Source organism: Gekko japonicus, unplaced genomic scaffold (genome assembly GCF_001447785.1).
Source record: "Gekko japonicus isolate JY-2015 unplaced genomic scaffold, Gekko_japonicus_V1.1 scaffold124, whole genome shotgun sequence".
Classification (NCBI taxonomy): domain Eukaryota; kingdom Metazoa; phylum Chordata; class Lepidosauria; order Squamata; family Gekkonidae; genus Gekko; species Gekko japonicus.
Window position 1 is genome coordinate 1,000,088 of NW_015174847.1, and position 24,151 is coordinate 1,024,238.

General features: G+C 43.9%; 1 protein-coding gene across 1 annotated transcript in view; it reads right to left on the reverse strand.

Annotated features, from left to right (window-relative positions):
* Positions 1 to 24,151, reverse strand: part of ZEB2 (zinc finger E-box binding homeobox 2) — a 197,680-nt gene that overhangs the window by 768 nt on the left and 172,761 nt on the right. Inside the window, exons 9-10 of the mRNA XM_015424491.1 lie at positions 19,650 to 19,830; positions 1 to 326 (exon numbers count right to left, since the gene is read on the reverse strand). The exon at positions 1 to 326 is cut by the window's left edge and continues 768 nt beyond it. Of these exons, the coding sequence (XP_015279977.1) occupies positions 1 to 326; positions 19,650 to 19,830 (507 nt within the window). The remainder of the gene's footprint in view (positions 327 to 19,649; positions 19,831 to 24,151) is intronic.

The window sequence follows — 24,151 nt, forward strand, 5'->3', positions numbered from 1 at the left end:
TGGCATACTTTCCCGCTCCTCTGAGTCAGAATAGCCTTGAGGAGTAATGCTCTGTAAATAGGCCCGGTTCATCAGTAGCTCCGTGGTTTCCAAGTGACCTTTTTCTCGTGCTTCCCTTTCCGCCGCTTCCCTCTCCTCTGCCTCCCGTTTACAGTAGGAATACCTGTGGTTCATGTGTTGTGAGTAAGACCCGGAGTGTGAGAAGCGTTTTCCACATTTATCACACTGGTATGGCTTCTCGCCTGAGTGCAGTCGTGAATGCTCAATAAGGTGATGCTTGTGTTTAAATGCCTTCTTGCAAATCTGACACTGATGTGGTCTTTTTCCTACGAGAAAGCACATTGCAAAGAGATCATTCCACTGGAAAACAGTCCCTACAAGCAAATCAAACACAGCATCTGCAACCTTCAGTCTTCCGAGACAACAGAAACAAAAATATTTTATACGCAGCCCATAGACTGAAACTTTTTGGTGAGGAATTAGGTTGGTATGTTGCCTGTAAGGTTTCCTTTTTAATCTCCATAAGTAAGTTTATGAGGGAGATATTTAAATGTAAGTTGAAAATTCATGAAAGGCCTGGAATATTCCTTTGGGAAGTGGTACGGGAAAAAATGGGCTATGGCCCTGGTGAGCCATAACAATGATCTGTGCCAAGAGTGGGGCTGTAGCCTTATCTTAATAGCCTTTCTGCATTCAAATGGGAAATGTGTACTTCTGTATTGTTATGGGGAAAGTACAATGCCTTAAAGACCTAGATAGATCATTCACAGAAGCTCTTCTCCATATGCTCCCTCCTTTTGGAAGATGGTAGTCCATTACAGCTAGGTCATTCTCTGTTGTAGTGCCTTGATTATGGAACAGCCATTTGCCTGGTGTTCAGTTTTTTCACTGGGCAAAGACATTTCTCTCCCCACTACTTCATCTAGACTGGGCCTTCCATACAGGATTTTTAACCTCACCCTGCTGCTACAGGTCTTTTAACTATTTTTAGGTTGCCGTTTTATTACTTTTGTACTTTGCATTACAATTGAGGTAGATCCAATCATCCTCCAAGAAGCCTTCCTCCAACTTAAGTGGCTCTTCCTTCAATGGAAGAGCCACTTAACTTGGAGGAAGGCTTGAAACCTGAGCCGAAAGGAAAGGTGGGGCACAAACATTAGAGTTGCCAGCCCTCAGGTCCTGGAAGGACACCCTGCTTTTGGGGGCTCCAATCCACCCCCAACCAGTTGGCCAGCAGGGGAAAATTGTCCTTCCTTTTCTCTACGTGGAAGTACTTTCTGCTACCAGAAAACATTATTAGGATCTGACGGTGCAATCTTAAGCAGAGGATGGCCTCAATGGAAGAAGAGGAGGAGGAGGAGGAGGAGGAGATCAGATTTATACCCCACCCTTCACTACCTGAAGAAGTTTCAGAGCGGCTTACAATCTCCCTTCCCTTTCTCTCCCCACAACAGACACCCTGTGAGGTGGGGCCGAGAGAACTCTTTCGAGAACTGCTCTTGAGAGAACAGCTCTAAGAGATCTTATGACTGACCCAAGGTCACACCAGCAGCTGCGTGTGGAGGAGTGGGGAATCAAACCCAGTTCTCCCAGATTAGAGTCCATGCTCCTAACCATTATACCAAACTGGGTATAAAGCTGCTAAGGATGGCACTGTTAGCCTTACTATTTTAATATTTTATTATTACTTTTTTATGGCCTGAGAAAAGTAAAGCAAAAGTAAGACAGGGTATCAGTGGAAAACTGGCAGTGTTGGGAAGCAGCTGATGCCTGCAATACAGGTTGATAAATGTCCTATTTATAAACAATTCTACAGGCTCTCTGACTTATATTCTGTATTTCTTTTATGTCGTTATTGAATTAAAGGCAACAGACTGTAAACAAGGATATGGTTGCTCAATTATTCACTTTTGCCACTTCTCTGTTTCATTAATCAGCTCATGGTTTTAGGGGTTTCTCCATGCCTCACATCAAGAAAATTCTAACACTACATCAGTGCCAGATCTTAAGGAGCTTCTAAAAATTAAGCTTCAGATAAATTCCTGAAAGCCCCCGGTGAGTTCTAAAGATCTAGAAACCAAAGAATAACTAAACCCACACATGAATTGTTATGAATGATTCTTATTACTTTTAAAATCAATATTTTACAGACAAAGTTACTGGTTGGGCTATTGGTGTCTATATTAGGCTTGCCAAGTCCCCCCCGGGGGGCAGGGAAACCCCTGCCCCAGAGGCCCGTTCCCCGCTGCCACCGGATCGGGCCCCGGGGGGAGCCCCACCCCCAAAGCACGGGACATGCCCGGCATCAGCACGTCACCCGGAAGTGACGCAGCCACGCCTGGTGTGCTGGGGGCGGGGCTGCGGTCATCCGAGGGAAAACTCAATGTTTTCCCCTTGGATGACCACAGCCCCACCCCCGGCGCACCCAACGCAACCGCATCACTTCCGGGTGACGTGCTCGTGGCGTGTGCGCACACTCCCAGAGGAAGCCGGGAGTCCCCCGCTGCGGCGTGATTGGGACTTGGCAACCCTAGTCTATATACCTGCTTTGCAAAATATATTGGACATCATAATTCTTTCTTTTGGTTTCATAACATTGGTTCCATCCAGTAGAATGCATACAGTGCTCCTCTAGCTCTGCCTGCACCTTGGGGGGAAAACCCTATAGTGGGTGCCCTTTTTATGGAAGGCAAAAAAACCCCAACAACAATTCCATGGAACCATTCATCATGTTTGAATGATGGAACCCAACAATTTTAGGAAAAAGAAAATGGGAGTGCTGCATGCCCATAGCCAGAAGCTTTATGGTAAGGGGACATGAGTACAGAGAGGGGAGGGCAGTGGTGCCCATGAACCTAAACCCTCATGGAAAGGGGGCTAATGATATCAAAGTGATATGATGGGATGGGGCCTGATGATGTCATCCAGAATATTAACAATACTGCTTCCAAACACCACTAGGTATATGGCACATGGTATCCGTGTATGGTCACAACCACGTGGCTTTGAAGAGGTGGGGCATTTACCAGATGAATAATTAAAAATAACACAGAAATTAGCTATGTGCTTAACATAAAAAAATACTTGAATGTTTAGTTTCAAGTAGTGCCCTCCGCATCCTCAGTTTACATGCACAGTGGTTATTGCAAGCAGACATGCATAAAAGTCTTAGAAGAAGCCATATATCTGCATATGGCACACCACCAGCTATACAGGGAAAAGTGATTTGCTTATGATCATACTGGAACTGCTCTTGATTTAATCAGCATACCTACATTCTTCTCTCAAGAGATTCTGCGGGGCATAAGACTGTGGGGGAGTATTCAAAACTGTCCTGGGAAAGCTGTCGATGTGAGTGGGGTGGGGGGAATACAACAATCAGTGAATTAATTGCTTTTTAGTAACTAATTGGGAGTAGTAAGTAACTAGGAGATTCCTAAATTACACCTGCATGCAAATCACCTCCTCCAGCCTTGAAATGATCTCCCAATACCAGAAGAAGAAGAAGAGAAGAGATTGGATTTATACCCTGCCCTTCACTACCCAAAGGAGTCTCAGAGCAGCTTACAAACTCCTTTCCCTTCCCCTCCCCACAACAGACACCCTGTGAGGTAGGTGAGGCTGAGAGAACTCTGTCAAAAACTGCTCTTTTTCAAGAACCGCTGTGCCGGAACTTTGGCTTGCCCAAGGCCATCCAGCCAGGTGCAAGTGGAGGAGTGGGGAATCAAACCCGGTTCTCCCAGATTAGAGTCCGCGCACTTAACCACTACACCAAACTGGTAGATAGATGTCATGTACTGAGGGGAAAACACATGTGCAGAGTATTTGCAGTCTCGAACGGCATTCAGATAACTGATTATTCTTCACATATATTTCTTTAGATCTACTCGAAGATGCTATTTTTCTGCAGTCAGAGGTGACAGTGATTAAGACTGCCTGGATATTATGTCCCCAAAGCCTTTTGGCCTTCAGCTGTGAAATGCTACTTTTTCAGGAGTAGTGAGAGATTCTGGAATTTAGCACACCTGATCATTACAGCGCATTTAGCCTTAACACCAGATTTAGGGAGAGCACTATTCCCATTTCTGGTAGCGCATGAATGGGCTGTTGCTCGAAATGTCCGTGGCAATGGACATTTCTAAGGATTGACTACTTGGTTCCTTATTGGGAAAAGTTGCACTCCCAGGTTCTGATACTTACTTCTGTTGCCAGACATACAGCAATAAGTGCAAACTGGTTGAACTGTGGTGAAACGCCTTCCAGTCTTATGATATTCTAGTGCTTTAAATGTATTAGGAATATTATAGTGTGTTTTCTTAAGCTGCGTCCTCTCTATATGAACTAATAAAAATGGGTAACTCTAACTTCTGAGTGTCGATGGAGGTGACTAAAGTGAGAGGTTTGCAGGTGAATAATTCAGAATCAGGGCACATACAGCAACTAAGGAGCCTAAACAAAAGCTGGGAGATCCATGATTAGATTTGCACAGCATCTTTTACAGGAAAATCATGGGCTAACTGGGGCCTGATTAGGATGAGAGTCGACTGGAGGGAAGGTTTAACCCTTTCACCCTTGCACAGCTTTGCAAACCAAAACCAAGTTCCATGTATTGTGTATAGCCTGTTACAAAAGCAAGACAAGCAAAAGGCGGGCACTGTTTTCCTTTAAACAACTAGTGTGGTGGTTGGGTGGGTGGAAGAGAGGCGCATTTTGATTACTTAAACTGTTCAGGAGTGGAAAGATTTACCTCCCCCCTTCCCATGCAGCCCTGAAATGAACTGGGGCCCTGCACCACTTTTACTTCCTTTAAAAAGCTGTTGGATATCTATGATCTCTGTCACATCTTGTTTGACTGTAATCGCAAGGGCCAGAAGGTCTGTCATTTCAAGAACTCATGGTGGGGGGGAGTGAGAGAAAGATCCGGTTTCTTATCATCAACTACTGAAATACGCTACAGGATCAACTAATCTACATGTGCAGAACTGCTTCTATACAGAAATTTTGAGCAAGTTACTGATGCGCTGTCAGCCCTCACTGAATGATGAAGTTCTCTTCAACTGTGCAATACTCTATTTCCTCTGGTATTTCAAGCAGTTTCAGTCCTAAAGCCTGAAACCTGACTCCCATACCAAGCCTAAACACATCTGGTTGATTGGAGGCCACAAATAGCCCTGGAATGCCTTCGACACCTTCCATAACTGCCATACTTAGAAGCTTCATTCCAAAAGAGAGCTGACAAAAAAATGCTTGTCAGCATGATGGCACAGCACATAATTCAGCAATGCATGATGCAACAGCAAGCGAGGTATACAGATGCAGCATGCTCTGCATGATCAGGAATTCCCAAGTATGATCCCTTAGACAATATTACCTTTACAAAGAATAAAATAAAAATCACATTGAGAAGTATCAGACTACTAGATGAACCTTGTAGGCTCTACAGTGTTAACAGGGCTGGCCAAAGTAAGAGCCATATTTTTAAAGCTGTGCATGCGTGTGAGCCACCTTTCTTCATCAACAATCATCATTACCACCTGCCAGCAGCTACCTCCCCACACAAACCTCTTCTTCCTTTGACTTCTCTCAACCAGACCACCTTTTCATGAGTCTCATCCTAACTGTTTTCCCCACAATGCCCACTTCTCCACCTGCTCTCCACAGCGCCCAACTATGCTACCACTTCTTCCATCTCTTGCTCAGTCTACGCTCTGCAGAGTTACCACACTGAGGTCCCTTATGGATTTCTCTGCTGTTTTCTTCTCCTCCCTACTGTGTTTCTTTGTGCCTTCTTAGGGCCTAGACTCATGATCAGCTCTTTGTACTTAGAGATACCCAACCTTCTACTAAAGTACTTCACATGCTGGATCTCATATCTACATATTTGCACAAGCAAAATCATCACACTCTATATACACCAACTGTGTGGCATAGAGATTGCATGATTAGTCCCTATGTGTGTTGGTCCAACAGGTAGGGTATTCAGTATGCTGAGGAAGTGGGGCTGGTAAGCACCATCACAATTATCCCACAAGAGGATATCAGATGTTCTGCACAGCACAGTCTGCAGTGGCTGTGGCAAAAGTTAGCCCTGTGCTGCTTCCATCTGTGTCATCTGATGAAGAAGGCAGTTATGACATCCACTGGTTCACAACTGGAGTGTACAGGATCTGGTATGCCACCACAAATGATGATAAACATGGTTTAGTAGTGGCATTGCAAAGAAACTCACAGAAATGGCGTGCCGGCAGTTTCATATGAACTCTTCACTATAGTGCTTTCACCAGTGACAGGTGGCCCCAGTGCTCCCCTCTTTGCCACAAGTCTTATGGGAAGGAAGGACCATGAAAACAGGACCTATATTGAGCTGGGGGGGGGGAGTAGTTATAACTATGTCCATCTCCTGAGCAGCAATGCCAAGTTTATTTCTAAAAAAAAAATTGCTCTGAAATCCAAGCTCATAAGGGTCTTGAGCCACAGTTTGGCTACCCCAAAGATACAACTTTAGCAGTGAAGAAACTATATGTTTTTTTGCTTGCCATAGTTCAGCCGTGAGATTATACAGATACGCATAGCAGTGATCAATCATACATTCTTAACAGCATTGTTGAGTGCCCTAGGCCATATTTGAGTGCAAGAGGAATTCAAAATGTAGAATGAGGAAGTCTACATGAAGAGACCTAGACATAGCTGGAACATACCAATTTTCAGTAATAATATTAATAACACTAATAAATACATGGCAAACATTAATATATCGTATTTAAAGTGTTCAAACCCACTGAAAGGTAGATAGGTGTTATTATGCCTATATTGCAGAGACCAGGTTAGCACAGAAATACTGACCTAGTGCATTGTGGTTGACATTGGAACCAAGGTCAAGCTTGACAAGATGCTCAGCTGCCTTTGAAGAGATAGCTGTCACTGGGCTCTTTTTGTAGCAGGAACTCCTTTGCATATTAGGTGACACACCCCTAATGTAGCCAATCCTTCAGGAGCTTACAGAGCTCTTCTTACAGAGGCTAATGTAAGCTCTTGGAGGATTGGCTATATTAGGGGTGTGTCACCTAATATGCAAAGGAGTTCCTGCTACAAAAAGAACCCTCAAATCCCCAATCTGCCATGAATGTAACAGGGTGCCCTTGGGCCAGTCACACACTCTGCACCTTAACCTACCTCACAAGGTTGCTATAAAGATAAACAACGTGTTCTGCCCTGAACTCCTTGGGAAAGGGGAGGAATAAAATGTGCTAACTAAATAGATATAGAAAGTATTTTTAAAGATAAATTGAAGCCACAGAGTTCCCATTTCAACTGTGATGGGGAAGAGGACATTTACCCTCCTCCATTACAGAGTTTTGTGGTCTGGAACTGCCTCTACCACCACCACCACCTCACATAGGAAGAAGAGAAGAAGAAGAAATTGGATTTATACCCCGCCCTTCACTACCCAAAGGTGTCTCAGAGCGTCTTACAAACTCCTTTCCCTTCCCCTCCCCACAACAGACACCCTGTGAGGTAGGTGGGGCTGAGAGAGCTCTTGACAGAAACTGCTCTTTTTCAAGAACAGCTCTTATCAGAACTACGGCTTGCCCAAGGTCATCCAGCCAGGTGCAAGTGGAGGAGTGGGGAATCAAACCCGGTTCCCCCAGATTAGAGTCCACGCACTTAACCACTACACCAAACTGGCTCACCAAAAGGAGCAAGCAAAAATGCATACACCCCCTTCTGGGGCTAAGCACCTTCTTCACCCGCATCATGACACCATTCTAAAGCAAGGGCCCTTAAATATTCAATTTACCTTTTAACAATGCAGGATAGATCCATTAATTGATCTCTCAGCATCTCATCTTATTTGGCCTTTAGCCACTGAACTAAGCTCAGTATCATTGTTAAATTACATGATGTGTACTCTGCTCTGTCTTCAAGTGGCATGGTACAGTTTATAGAATTTATTCATACCAAACATTTTGGCAAGGATTTCATCAACAATGCAGTTAGGATGATTGTCTGAAAGCCACTCACACAATCAAGGAGCTCATGTAAAGCAGACAATTCCAACTGTCCATTCCATATGAACTGCATACAGAGTGCACGTCCAAATATGAGAAGCACAATAATGCATGGTGTTCTTTTATTGAAATGACAATTGGAATGAGAATTCCTGGGCATGAAAAATGGTTTTTACGCCTATACATAGAAGAAAAACTGGTCATGTTAACTGACCTTAGGTAGAGCCTTAGGATGAAGGAGGAGGAAAGAAAGAACAGGATATTTAAAATTTAAAATTTTTGACAGAATTTAAAAAAAATAAAACACAGGAAATCCCTCTTTATTTCTTTGAGAACATATCAATAGTGAACGGGGATGGCTAGATGCTAGGGAACAAGATTTGAAAAGAGAGCCAAAAAATAAAATAGACAGGAAAACAGACAAAAAGCAGAAGGAATTACCCCACTATGACCCTGAGAGTTGAATTTTGTGGAATGATTACATGATTATAGCCCCAGAATCTGGAAAGGACACAGCATCTTATAAAGGATTCTACAGAAACACCTGTCCAGCCTTCCTCGGAAAACAGTGCAGTCCTGAACAGAGAAACACCCCTGATGTCAGTGTGCTTTAAAGAGCGCAACTGTGCTTAGGATCACATTGGAAAATCCCGCCATCTTCCTAGACTCCACTGCTGAAATGCTAAACACAGAAAAATCTATAAAGTGCTATACTGCAGGATTTAAAAAAACAACACCCTCTCTAGATTTAACTCATTCACTATAAAACAAGATCAACCACTCCTTTTCATAAGGCTTTGGTAGATCTATAGATATACCAAACATAGATTTAAGTTTTGGGACAGAAAGTGATTTGTTTGTTAATGTTTGTATTAATAGTTCAGAAGCTACCAGAAGCTTTCAGCTATTTATCATCTCACTGTTGAACCTTTAAATTGTCCCAACCTTTTATCAAGGCTGTCCATCCCCCCCCCCGCCTTTGAACAATAGCTAATCCAACCTTGATCCCATCAACTGACTTAGAGTGTGAAATTATTCATGAGTCATGTAGAACAACTCAAATTATAATAAAAATATACTGTACGTGGCTTTCTTCTGGAAGTGTTTTTCAACATTAAATATGTTATAGTACAGCAAAGCTTAAACTTCTCCAGTGCCATCCCCCCCTCCCCCGGGATCCAGTGTTGGCTCCAGTTATAAAATCTTTACCTTGTTACTTGCATTTATTGATTCATCTATTGTAAATTGGTATTTGGCTTGATTGGAAAATTAGTTAATCAATTTATTGCCTAGGAGAACTACTGACCATCACTAGTGGCACCCCAGCTGTATATTCCACCTATCAGCGAATCCTACAGGTGGCCTGAGGCACTGCAAAGGCCACCTTAATTGCTGCGGCTGGACCAGGGATACCAGTGCTCCTGGGGAGGGGAAAGTATAGTGGTGGGACCAGGCAGGAAGTCAACAGAAGGAGCTGGAGAAACAGAGAAGATTGGCCCCCTTCCAGCCTGTGTTTCATCCTGAAAGTGACAGGCAGAGGGGCTGGGATTAATGACCCCCCTCCGACATTGGTGTTGTGTAACACCAGGTCCATAAATAATAAGACCTCAACCCTGTGGGATTTCCTGCTAGAGCAGGGAGCGGACCTGGCATGTGCGATTGAGACTTGGGTGAGGGATGGGGAGACAGCAGCTCTCTCCCAGCTGGCTCCACCTGGTTTCTCGGTCCTTCACCAATCATGGACTGAGGGTCGGGAGGGAGGAGTGGCTCTCTTCATTCAGGAGGCTTACTCCTTCAGGGCGCTCCCGCTGTTGAAGCTCGAGTGCTCGGGCCTAGTGTGTGAAGCTGGGTAGAGTTTGGCTATTTGGCTAGTGTACCGGCAGCCTAACGCACCGACCAATAGCCTGTCATTCCTGGTTAAGGCTGTGTCAGGCTGGGCATTGGAGTACCCCAGGCTGTTAGTCTTGGGTGACTTCTATGTCCATGCCCACGATGTAGCCTCTATACCGGTGATGGACCTGGTGTTATCCACGGTGGCACTAGGACTCACCCAATATGTAACGGCCCCCACTCATCGGGCAGGGCACACACTCGATTTGATCTTTGCAGCGGGGGTCACAGTGAACCGGATTATTGCTCTGGCAGTATCATGGTCAGACCACTATGCCCTGAAGGCTCGTGTGAATGTTTCACCCTGATCCTGTTTGGGTGGCGGTCATATTTTGGATTGCCCGCAGAGTCAAATGGACCCTTTTGCAGCTTCAGATGGCTCTGCGGGACCCTATGCCCCTGGGCGGCTTGTTAGATGAGCTAGTCAAGGACTGGCAGACAGCTCTCGGCAGCCATCAAAGAGATCGCTCCCCGATGCCCTCTGCACACTTGCTCTAAGCGAGCTCCTTGGTTTACTGAGGAGCTGTGGCTGATGAAACGAGGGCTCAGATGACTAGAGAGATGGTGGCGCAGTGCTTGCAATGAAGCAACAAGAGCATCCTAAAGGACGTTTATGAGATCCTATGAGATGGCAGTCAAAGCCGCAAAAAGAGAGTTCTATGCGGCTATGATTGCATCTGCTAGCTCACTCCCGGCACAATTGTTTAGAATCATTCAGTCATTAACAGAGCTGCCACAGGGCAGACCAAATGTTAGGGAATTGGATATCAGCTGTGAGGCTTTTGCGAGCTACTTTGCAGATAAAGTCCTGTTGTTCCACCGTGACCTCCCCGCTACAGTTGAGACTGTGAGAGAACTCGAGGCTCCACGCATGTCTTCTGATTCTATTCTGGATTATTTCAGTCCACTCAGTCTTGAAGAAGTCAACAAATTGCTCTCAACGGTATTTATTTATTTAATTGCATTAATATCCCACCCTCCCCGCATGCGGGCTCAGGGCGGCTTACAAGACATAGGTGTAATACAACACCACAGTTACACAAATAAGGCACACAGTGCAATAAAATATGGTTAAAACAATTTAAAACAATTAATTACCGTGGGCAACTCCCAGAAATCTACCGCGACTAACATACTCGCTCCCTATTGTACATCACATTGAGTCAAAGAGGGGGATGCTATGGCCCCGATGTTCAAATGGCCAGTCAGCCTAACCCAGTGGTACTGCTTTGCAGTCGCCAGTTGGTGGTGGCGGCGGCGGCAAAGCCATGTGCAGCCTTGATCCATTCCCTTCATGGCTTATAAAAGCTGGCCATGAGGGATTGCGAGGTACCCTCAGGGATATTATCAACAAGTCCTTTGCTGAGGGACTGTTCCAGGGGGCACTCAAGGAAGCCATGGTCTGCTCTCTCTTGAAAAAACCAGGCCAAATTGGCCAACTATTGGCCGGTTTCCAATTTGCCCTATTTGGGCAAATTACTTGAGAGAGCGGTGGCGATTCAGTTGCAGAGCTTTATGGATGATACTTCCATGCTCGACCCGTTTCAGTCCAGCTTTCGGCCAGGCCATGGGATGGAGACGGCACTGGTTGCCCTCACAGATGACCTCCAGAGGCATCTGGATCGAGGTGGCACAGCAGTGCTGTTGTTTTTGGACCTGTCAGCGGCGTTCAACATGGTCAACCATCAGTTACTGATACACCACCTCGCCAACACTGGGATCCAGAAGCTTGCCTTGCAATTGCTCGTCTCCTTTCTCCAAGGTCTGGGACAGAGGGTGGCATTAGGGGAACAGATGTCCCAGAGGTACCCAGTGGTCTGCGGGGTTCCTCAAGGGGCAGTGCTATCCCCGATGTTATTCAACATCTACATGCACCCCCTCACCCAGATTGCCTGGAGGCACAGGCTAGCGTGTCACCAATATGCTGATGACACCCAGTTATATATGTTGTTGGGCGGTCAGTCTGACTCCACCCCGGATGACCTGGAGTGGGTGCTTCAAGAAGTGGCGGGCTGGCTTAGACTGAGCCGATTGGAATTGAATCCAACAAAAACGGAGGTTTTGTGCCTGAGTCAGAACAGGTCAGGGGTAGGGATCCCACTACTGACCTTCGATGGGGCACCATTGGTGCCAGCGTTGAGGGTCGGGAGTGCTCCTGGATGCCACCTTAACAATGGAGGCCCAGGTAGCAGCCACTGCCAAGGTAGCTTTTTACCATCTATGGCTGATTAGGCAGTTGGTTCCCTTCCTTGAACGCAATGACCTGGCAACAGTGATCCATGCTATGGTCACCTCAAGATTAGACTACTGCAACACTCTCTACATAGGGCTGCCCTTGTCCCAAATCTGGAAGCTGCAGCTAGTGCAAAATGCAGCAGCCAGGCTGTTGATAGGTCTCTCTATACAAGATCACATCCAGCGTGTGCTGAAGTCACTGCACTGGCTGCCAATGGCATACCGGATTCATTTCAAGGTGCTGGTTTTTACCTTTAAAGCCGTATATGGTTGGGGGCCTGTCTACCTGAGGGACCACCTTTCCCCATACGTGCCCCAGAGAGCACTGAGGTCAGGTTTGCAAAACTGCCTGACTCTCCCTAGTCCAAAAGACACCAGATTGGCTACCACCAGAGCTATGGCCTTTTCAGTGGCAGCTCCACACTGGTGGAATAAACTGCCGGAGAACATCAGGGCCCTGTGGGACCTTTTACAGTTCTGCAGGGCCTGTAAAATGGAGCTCTTCCACCAGGCCTTCGATTAGGAGCCGCCACTGACAGATGAGCCATTGGAACATACTATGGCCCTTAGTGTTACACCGTGGGATGCCACTTTCTTCTTGGATCATGTTTAGAAACTGCCACCATCTGTATTGTCTTACTTGCACTTTATGTTATTATGGGAGTTTTACTGTATTTATTGTTTTATTGTATTTTATCTGGTGTAAGCCACCTTGAGCCAGTTTGCCCGGCAAGGCGGGATATAAATGGGAAGTAATAAATAAATTGCCTATTCCCTTGTTAAATAGATTAATTCAGCGATCAAATGGTACTGCATTCTTTACTATTGTATTACAGTTGTAAAAGTACCAGGAGCATCAATATATAAATAAAATTATTATTATTGTGTGTTTGAAATCTTCTTACACAAATATTTGCCTGTCTGTGTACATATGTGTTTGCACTGTGCTTTTATTCCACATCTTGGCTGTCTTAGGATTTGTTGTAAGAAATAATGACATCTAATCATTTAAAAAAGTAATTCCCCAGAGGCCTAAAATTTCATTGCCACCAGCAAAAATGTATAAAAGTCCAAAGATATGGAATTATTTTATTTATATATACACATACGGTGTATGTTTTAAGGAGCTATACCTTTCCTCATTTCAGTGATATCGCAATAAGCACTTCTGGGGATTGGGGGGTGGGTAGGCATGGGAAGAAATCCCACTCTTGGAAGATATATAGGGAATCGTCTTTGGCAGCAGTTTGGTTTTCTAAAGGAAGCTGATTGAAGCTACTTAGGGGTTTGGATGTTAGAAGGAATCCCGGTGGAGATAGATTAATGGGCAGAGTGTACTGAGGCGGTCAAAGGTGTGTTATAAATGCAATTTGACGTAATTGCAAATACCACACTAGCTCTGTTGTTACAAAGAAGAAAGAATGCAATTTCTAGCCCAAATTTCACAGGCTCTGCATTTACTCCAAGACACTGTATATTATTTAAGTATTTAAAAAGTAATCATTGTACCTGGAGTAACAGAAAATTATCTATAAACAGCATGTAAATTTTTCATGAATCAAGTGCTAAAGAAGGAAAACTCATGAGCTAGGAATTCAGAATAGCAGTGGAAGAAAGCTGATTTGCTACTAAAGCTCAAGAACAATGTTTAGTTTACCCCATCAGTCTGGTGCTTGCATCAGCATAAAAGGCACAAAAATGTTTTAAAAGAAGTTCATAATCAAACATACATTAGGAAAGAAAAGAAGAATTAAAAGGACTGCACAGCCATAAGACTCCCTTTTCAGCTTGCAGAAGAAATAAAATGAAGTGTATCATTATGCAAGGTAACAAGGCCCCAAGCCTCTCAGAAATGGCAGTGTGAGTCATTTGTCCAAGGCAAAGAAAATACAGATCTTGTACTATCAACATGGTGAACATCTGAGACAGCAAAAATGTTGCTGTGAAAAACTAAAAATCAAACAAGACACTGCCAGAAACACATTAAGTGACTGGAGATCTGGAGATTTGGAGATAAGAATCTCTTGCAAACCCCCCCCCCCAGAAAACACACAGGAACACGTATCATGGAAGTCAAACCACTGAATCAGCTGTCACAACTGTTTTTCTCTTCCTTTTCATTCCCTTCTAAAACTGCCATCAGATCATAAGCAGGAAAAGCATACCTTAGGTTTGTCAGACCCTCCCAGTGGAGGTGGGGATCCCCCGCTGACAGTCTCCACCTCCCCACCGCGGATCAATTGACCGTGGGGGGGAACTTACCCCCCAAAAGAGGAAGATCCATCTGACATGCAGCGATGTGTCTTCATCACTGCCCACATGACCTGGATATGATGTCATCACATCTGGGATGTGAGGGTGACACTCTGGTATTTGGGCAAAAACTCTACGGTAGAAGCCAAATTTACTATAGAGTTTTTGTCCAAATACCAGAGCACTGCCCTGACACCCTGGATGTGATGACGTCACTTCCAGGTCACATGGGCAGTGATGTAGACACATTGCTGTACTTTGGATGGGCCTCCCTGCTGCTCCCAGTAATTCCCCCCCTCCCCCACTGGTTGAGAGGAGGGACCTGGCAACCCTAGACATACTCTTCCCCTGTTCCTTCTGCCTCTCCCTCCTTAAACAGACATCTATTATGCTATGACATGGGATTTTCCCCATTCTGCCTTCACAACAACCCCATGAGGTAACTTTGGTTGCGTGACTAACCTCAGATGAACTTCAGTGAGCTTCATGGCTGAGCTGTGGCTGGAATCCAGATCTCTTTGGTTAAATTCCAGTACTCTATCAACTGTACCACACTAGCTCACACAAGGCAGATGACTTAATTCAGGCCTCTAAATAGCCATTGTCCTGGGTGCTTACAGCAAATACAAATCACTTCAGGTGATCATATAGAGAATATTTCTGTAAACTGAGTTGGTTCTTTTCTTTTTTTTTAAAAAAAATAGGTTATTGGTATGCTACAAACTACTAACATTGTGTATGTGTGGACAGATGAGTAAATAAAATTGTTTATGGGCTAGTAACCTTTATAGACTTATTTTAACATCAAACCAAAGTTTCAACCCCACTGGCTCATGCAGTCTCACACTACTGTCAGGTGACTATTTATAAGCAGACTGGTTGTTTAATGGAAAAACAGTTTTGGAAACTTTGGTGTAGCTCATAAGCCTTACCATATCTGTTCTACACAAATATCCTGTTCTACGACAAATAACTCATTATCAGATAAATGCATATTATCTGGTGGTAGGATGGTAGAGCTGGAAACAGGGGACAAGAAGTAGGAAATACATATGGAATTGGTTAATGGGGATTTGGCTACAGGACCCCCCACAAGGCAGCATTGGGCCTGGACCAGGCTTGCTAGCCTGGAAAAGCAATAGGTAGTCACAACATGGACAGTGGGAAGCAGTTGAATCAGCAAGGTTTGCAGTTAGGACTGAAGCTTAAGTTATCAAGGAGGGAAGTAAACCTGCCTGTTCTGACTGTTGTTTCTGGGGCCTCATCCTGCAAGGGCTTAGTTGGGCCATGATCCTGTAAGAACTATCCACCCAGAAGCAGCAGTATGGCTCTGTAGCAGGTCTTAACTGGGAGCAGTTCCCAAATCCTCCTGCTCTCCTTCAGATGAGGATTCTGTTTCAGGGTCCAACCCTTCAGGGGTCCTGATAGATGGTTCATTTCTCATGAGCTGCATCAACCCCAAGAAATAGAGCTTGTGGCAGCTGAGCAGGTTGAAGGGTTCTGGGTTCAAGGTTCTGAATGATCAACTTCACAAGAGTTATGACTCTCTGGAAATGGTGAAGTAAAGCAATTTCAAACCATGGAGCAAATTTAAAAACTACAAACATATGAAATGGGCTCCTCTATCAGCACCACTGCATCATCTCAAAAGATGTAATATAAATTATTATGGATAACAGCATCAAGATCATTCTATAACAATTAGCTGGCAAAGAGGAAGAAAAGTATGGACTACATCTTCAAAGTGGTCAAATTTTTTGGCTTATAAAGCAATGTCCTTTATTTGTATTATGCTTGAAAGTCCAGGATAAGCACTAACTGTCCCAAAAAAAGATGAAGAAAGGATAATGATTCAGACACTGAAAGCAAAGGTTAATTGCAGTTCAGTGAGTCTTGCCCCAAACACAGATTGAAATTTCTCATATATATTAATAGATGAGACAGCCATTCCATCGCTTTGGCTTTTCCCATAACTTTATCAGTTTAATTTGCAATTCACTTAACATTTACAAAAGAGGCCAAAGAAGAAGAAGAAGAAGAAGAAGGCAAGTGGCCTTTAAATTTTCTTGTAGTAAACTTTGGCTTGGTAACTATGCAAGGTAGTTAATGAAATATCAAGGCCTGGTTTGCAAGTCTTCCTTTTAATGCAAGTCTTCATTCTAACAGAACTTACTACCCTTTTGATGCTTCTGCTGCCATTGCCTTCATACAGCAGTTTCCATCAGATTGCTTTAATCTGATTGCTTGGACCTTGAACTACCTTTATGGAATTTAGGATTAAAGTGTTTATTCCCTCTTTTTCCCTTGGTTTATGAAGCCTGCAAAAGGATGTCTGATTAAATCATTTGCTGTGGAATAAAAGCACAGTGCAAAGTTCACAAAAGAAATCTTTTGCAGAGATAAAATCCAAATTCAGATCTCCTTTTCCCAGCTTCATTGGTTTTATCATGAGATCTGTTCCTTTTTTCAAAACCCTGTTTTTGGTCTAAATCATGAAGCATAATCTCATAGTAAGGATATACAGAACAAAAGACAGAGACCTATGGCACAGTAACATTGTATTTTTTGAATCTAAAGATTTTCTTAGCTATTCAAAATCAATTCAAATATTACTTTGTTTTATGCAAATTTTGTTTGTTTTTTCAAATCAAGGCGATGGCGTGCATTTTAGCTTGTCACATTTTCAGCCTTTCAACAATACGTCTGTGGACCTTATGGATGATCAACTTTACGGGATTCAGCCATATGCCTAGATCCTGATATATATGAAGGCCAGCTCTAACATAAGAGGTTTACGGTAGAGGTGTACTAAACCGTAATATTTGCAGATGGCTGTAATAAAGTCATCCAGGAGAGGAAAAGTGTGGGGATATAAAGCCTACAAAGCATTTTTCCCTACCAAACAAATAACTGGGTCCAAGTAATGCAATGTAAGGTAATTTACACCAATGGAGCAAAATATCTTGTCCAAAATACTGCTCTTAATTTTCTTCTCTGATCTTGTATTTTAACCTTTTCTTTAATTTCCACATGGGATTTAGCTGAAAGAGGTTTGGGAATGATGCTTATGTAATGGTGACATTAAGGAAGAACTTTTATTCTTCAGTTACTAAAGATTCAGAAAACAAGGGATAATTTTAAAAAAAGTATAACAGGACTTTATTAACCAAAGTAAATTACAAGCGCTTTTTGATGTAATATGTTTTGGTCATCTTTTCCTATTCCTGCTTGGTTTCACTGATGATTTTGAAACAGATCACTATTAGCATTCTTGAAAGTTAGGTCATAATTACAAAGGTAACATAGATCCACACATTATGCTGAGTACACCAGTGTTTTCCACAATAACTCAGATATCAGTGGCTCTTAAGCACATGTATATGCATGTTTAAGATTTAAAATCTGTGTCTATCATTCCCACTTTCTGAGTTAGATCCTATGCCTCATTCCATTTATGCAAGCAACAATTCTGCCTGTGCAAGATTTCTGCAAATTTCCTCCTTCCGTTATCCCAAGCAGACTCCCCATGCTGTTTCCAATGGTCCACTGACTCCCATAAGTAGTATTTCAATGACCACAGTAGGCTGCAGAAGGGGAGCGGGAAACATTCCATTCCTAGATCACTACTGCACTCCAAGGGTGTAAGATTGAACCCTCCTTGTTTGCTGCAATAATGATTTAACTCAGATATACTAACATAAGCATGATTATCTCTACTCCTTGGCTCAGTGTTTCCTCACTACTGAATCTTAAAATACAATGAACAAGAGGTGACAGACCATCAACATTATAATGCCTATCCTATATATCATGTTTGCAGTGGGCTGCCAATCAGTCACCTCTTATGCACCCTTGCAGCCGCTGGTAGGAATGTGTACCAAATCTCCTTCCCCTACCCAGCACCACTGTTGGAGTTTCCAGTGGCAGGGACCAATGTTCCCTCTAAGCTGTGGAGTCTTGTGAGCAAAAATTCTACTTTGTGAGCTACTGGCACTAAAATTGTGAGCAAGCGAGTCGGCGGCTGCATAACTTAGTTGGCTCTGGAGCCATCCTTCCTGAGTTAAGACAAAAGTCTGTGAGCCGGGGGCTAAAAAACTGCGAGCTAGCTCACACAAACTCAGCTTAGAGGGAACACTGGCAGGGACCATAGTTCCATCTGTCTGGTGGCCAAATTATGAAGAACAGTCCTGAGGCAGTACAGAACACAAGCTGCTATGCTTGTTGCTTACTATCAACTATTGATATGGGCTGGCTTGTTCGGGTCTAAGTGACGGACTAGATAGCTTTCAGGTTTTCCCCAAGTTTACAGTTCTAGAATTCTAATACAGCTCCCTGTACTGATGTCGGGAAACAAGTAAATTCCAAAGTCAAAGTACTGCATAATTTCAGGTCTCCGTTTGTTGGGCTGCACCAGCACCATTGTGTATTTTAAGGTTCACAGTGGCTTAGTTAGAGGTAGGCAGGCCAAGGAAGGTGTCTTTTGATTCTTTGAGACTACCTTAGGGATAAAAATAGTGATTTGCCAGATCTTCTGTAGCTAGTAAGAATTGCTTCCCTCTGGAAAGGTTCTTCGACAGTAAGTGTCGTATATTATATATTTGTGTATATATAAGTGTTGTGTATATTAGTGTTGTATATTATATACTTACAATAATAAACTTTAAATTAAAATAAAATAATTCCCTCCATGTGACTTTCTTTGTGACTTGCAAAAGACAGGGTGTGAGTTTCTTGTTTTGGCCACTGATGCTACCTGGTTGATTAACACAGGCCTGTATGGGTTGGTGACCTAGTAGTAACTTTTGTAGATTAATGTTAATGACCTAGCAACTTTCTGGATTTATTCACAACAACAGACAAGACATGGGCTTTAATATGACTATTACTATATTAAATGGATATTTTAATATTTTAGTTACACCCCTATCCCTAAATTTCACTGTCCATAAAGCTACTAGCTTTTTCAACTTTTCCTTGGGGCAAAGGCAATAGATTGTTTTGCTAGCTTGTTGACAATACTTATTTTACTTTAATGAGCTATAAGCTGTTTAAACACACATACACACAAGTGGAAAAAAATACCAACAAATGTAACAAATAAAGGGGGGGATGTCATATTGAGCTAAGCAAAGCACATTATTTCTTCCTTGTTGAATGCCTTAGCATATGCTGCATCTTATGTTGCACAAGTGTACTCATTAAATATTATGAAATGTACCAAATGCAACAAAGCTTGTCTCTAACCACTGTAGAAATTCATACCTGTGTGCTCATATTTGTGTCGCAGAAGGGAACTGCTTTTCTGGAATGTCTTGTCACATAAGTCACATGCGTACATGCCACTTTCCGTCTTCTTGATCTTCTTTCGGGACAGGCAGGAATCGGAGTCTGTCATGTCATCAAGACCTGACATGTAATCCGGTGTTCCATCAAGCAATTCTCCCTGTGATGCAACCAAATGGTTTATGTAAAGCCAGTTATCTTCCGTTCTGTGGCAACACACAACATCCTGCATTGTTAGACTATGTTAGTCACAATATTGAATGTGTACCCATATTTCCATCCTGAATTACACTTCTGTTGTCAAATGAGGCAGACAGAGAGGCCTGCAGCTACGTTGGGGCATTTTGGGGCCCCCGTCCCCTTAATTAAAAGCCCTGCCCCCCAAACAGCCAATCCAGAAACCTTATTTTTAAAAATTTACTGCTGTGCTGTCACCACTGTGGGGTTGGGTTATATTCTATGCCTAGGGTTGCCAGCCTCCAGGTGGGGCCTGGGGATCTTCTGCTTTTGCAACTGATCTCCAGCTGACAGAGATCAGCTCCCCTGGGGAAAATGGCTGTTTTGAAGGGTGGACTCTATGGCACTGTACCATGCTGAGGCCCCTCCCCTCCCCTCCCCACACTCCACCAAGAAACCTTCTTTTTGAGGAGAGACCTCTGCTGCCTGCTTGTGGCAGCAGCCAAGGTGAGAGTGCCTCGGCTTGCCCTCAGGCTTCACTCTCCCTCCCATTGTGGGATTTTTTGAGGGGGGGGCATCATGGGGCCTAGGAAAAGAGAGTTCAGAGAGCATTTGAATGCCTTTTGAGTTCCCTTCCACAGGGCAAGAAAGCTTAGAAGGGCACTCAAGAGTGGTACTTTCAGAACTTCTCCAATCATCTCCCTTTTTGCTAGCCCAGTCCAGCTGTATACCACCCAGGTCATGGTGAGTCTTTCAAAAGCATCCCCATGAGTCTTTGGGAAATATGCAAATTAATTTGCATAAAACTCACCATGTCCTAGGTGGTATACAGAAGGACTGGGCTAGCAGAAAGGGGGATAACTGGAGAAGTTCTGAAAGTACCATTCTTGAGTGCCTTTCTAAGCTTTCTTGCCCTGTGGAAGGGAACTCAAAAGGCATTTAAATGGCCTTTGAGCTGTTTTTTCCTAGGAACTGACCCGTTCACTGCCCTGTCCTTTGGAAGGAAGGGTAGAAACAGGCTTAGAATCTCCCCCTTTGAAGACAGGCGCTCAGATTAATTTAATCAACTTTAATTTAACTGTCCCCTTAAAAATTTAAATGCCTCCCGAACAAAAAAAAATCCTGGCTACAGGCCTGCAGACAGATCCTACATAAGAACATAAGAGAAGCCAATGCTGGATCAGGCCAATGGCCCATCCAGTCCAACACTCTTGTCACATAGTGGCCAAAAATAGCAGGTGCCATCAAGAGGTCCAGCAGTGGGGCCAGGACATTTGTGTGGTTGTAACCAAGGCTGGAGCAACATTATATGTGGAATGTGGGGCTGCTGTTCCACACAGCATATTCTGATGAGGCTGCCACTTAAGTTTGAAACGACATGTTACATGGGGCAGTCAGTGAAACTGCTCTTTGCTACTGACTTCTCCATCTCCCATGTAACATTTTGGAGAGTTATTTATTCACACACTGTAGTGCAATCATGTTGTACAGATCCTTCCCAGCTGCACATCAGTGGCTACCGGCAGGAATGAGGAAACTCACAACTGAGGTCAGAACATAACGGATAAGCAATCCCAAATGTTATGAGTCAACACGGGAGGTACTTTTGCAGCAGCATCCTTGTGTCACCAAAATATGTTGTTTCCACTTCAAGTGGTACTCTAATCTTTTTAAAAACAGGCAAACCTGGCAGGGATGTGACTGCACAGACGACCTTAGGTTGTCATGCAGATCAAAGTCTTTTTCTTCTCTGGGATCTTAGGAAACAAGCTGGGACTAACAGCATATTAGTGCTAATGGATGTTTCTGAGCCAGCAGTGGGATCTGCTCTTAACTTTAGTACAAGAGGGCAGGTTGGGATCCTACTGTTTGATGCTACAATACATCTGTATTATGGAACAGAAGAGACAATGCAACTGGCAACTCAACAACCACATCTACTGACCAATCAACCAGGTTTAGTTTCAGTACAATTCTGTGTGATGTTATGCCTGCGGAAATTGCTGTTCTCAACATAGTATAACATAACCCTTTCCCCACTACTATAGATGCTAACATAATTTTATGGGGTTCCTGATCATATGGGTATATTGGTTTAAGACACATCCATATTCCCAGCAGACTTTGGTGCAAACTCAGAATCTCCAGGTATAATACTTGTCCTGCAAAATTAAGAGCTGGTTCAAACATGATAACGACAGCAAGAGGTATGTATGCAAATGAACCATTCTTCTTGTTTCCCCATATTTTTTTGATCCCTGATCATCCCACTTCCCTTGGATTGACAAGCAAGAGCATGGATTCATGTTCTCTTGAATATACTATTTTATGGAATGGGAAGAGAATGAGACAGGCAAAGGAAAAGAACTCTTGTCTTCCCGTATCAATGCTACTTCCAGAGCTGCTCTAAAATATATGAATAAGCCAAGGGTGTATTTCAAGAATACCCTGGGGTCTTATTTGCACAAACAGGAGCCTGCAAAATGTACAGATGTGAAACCTGACATACAGATTATCACATGAAAACTGGAAAATCACATACGCTATGTCATATAGCAATGTGCATGGTAGGCAAACTTCATTGACAGGATAAGGGTAACATTTAATAAACACTTCAAACTTCAGCCATATCTGAAACAACCAACAGGTGGTAGCTGTTTTTTCCCAAAGGCAACTAGAAATGATGGAATGCCATAGTAGATATGAATCCTAAAAAACTTCAGTTTGTTTTACTCTCAGTATGTACATTTTATCTGATCACCAGAGAACTACACACCTAGTCCTGCATAATCCATTGGGACTTTAAAGTGAAATCCTATCAACTGGATCAAATCAATAGGTTCAGTCTGGAGTAACTCTGCATATAACCCAGGTTAGCACCATCTTGTCAGATCATGGAAGCTAAGCAAGGTTGGCCCTGGCAAGTATTTGGATGGGAAACCTTCAAGGAATGCAACGGGCATGATGCGGCAGCATGCAACAGCAAACCACCTCTGAATGCCTTTTGCCTTGAAAACCCTACGGCAGAGATGTCAAATTCGTTTGTTCCAAGGGCCATGTGTGCCATAAAACGTAATGCTGGGTACTGGAAATACAAACTTTATAAAGGACAGCAGCTGGTAAACTCTGAGTTGGTGTGTCTTCACTGCAAGGCCCCATGGGTTAGAGAGGGGGATGGAGAGGAAAACCCATACAGGCAGACTGGAGAGCCAGCGGTGCAGTGCTGAGCAGATGTCCCCACACTGCCTGGAGCTGGGCAAACCCTTTCTCCAGACCGCTCCAGCCACCAATGTGGTGACCCTGGGCCATGGGGTAAAGGAATTTATTTATTTTCTTCAGGCTCAGGGTGGGTCACAAAATGTTATCAACACAAAGCAACATTTCATTAAAAGAATAAATGATTAAAATATTAAGAACTATCATATACATTAACATGGTGATCACAGTCTTACAGTAAAGACTTTTTAACAGTTGCGAGAGGTTCTGGCCTATAGTGAGATACAGATAAAAGCCAGCAGTTGTTAAAATGGGTGGTAAAAACCTGAGGGAGGCCATACATTGGACGTCCACCGCCTCAGCCAAAGGCCTCATGGAACAGCTCCATCATACAGGCTCTGTGGATTTGAAGAAGATCCCACAGGGCACTAATCTCAATAGGGAGCATGTTCCACCAGGCTGGGCCCAGGGCAGAAAAAGCCCTGGCCCTGGTTGAGGCAAACCGGGGCCACCAGGAGATGCTGATCCATCAAGCATAACACTCTTCAAGGTGTATATGGGAAGAGGTGGCCCCTCAGGTATGTTGGTCCCAGGTGGATGGGTGTTGTGAGCTCCCCTGCCCCCACACCACAATGGAAGGGGACTGGGAAGAAAAATTGAACTAAACCCCCCACATGTATGGCAGAACCTAGGCCAATCAAATTCCAATAAACAGGAGACACCTGTGCAGCAGTGGCCACCTTTGGCCAAGGCTGCCAGGTGAGTCATGGCAGGGCGATGCTGGGACTTCAAGTCAGAGATCATTGGCAAGCCGTGCCACCCCCATGTGGCAGCAGCTGCTCCAGACTGAAGGCTGCCAGATTGTCTGATGGAGAAATGGGCACTGTGCGCACAAGGCCTCACATGCGGCAGAGGCCTCAGGCCACTCAGTGATCCATATAGCCAGAGATCACTGACACCGCTCACCATGAGGTGGCAACTGCTTATGGCTGAAAGCCACTGGGTGTTCCTTGGGGGAGGGAGGCTCAGGCATTGAGTCACGCGCTCAGTGACAGTACTAGGCCCCTGAAGTGTGGAAGAAACTGCTG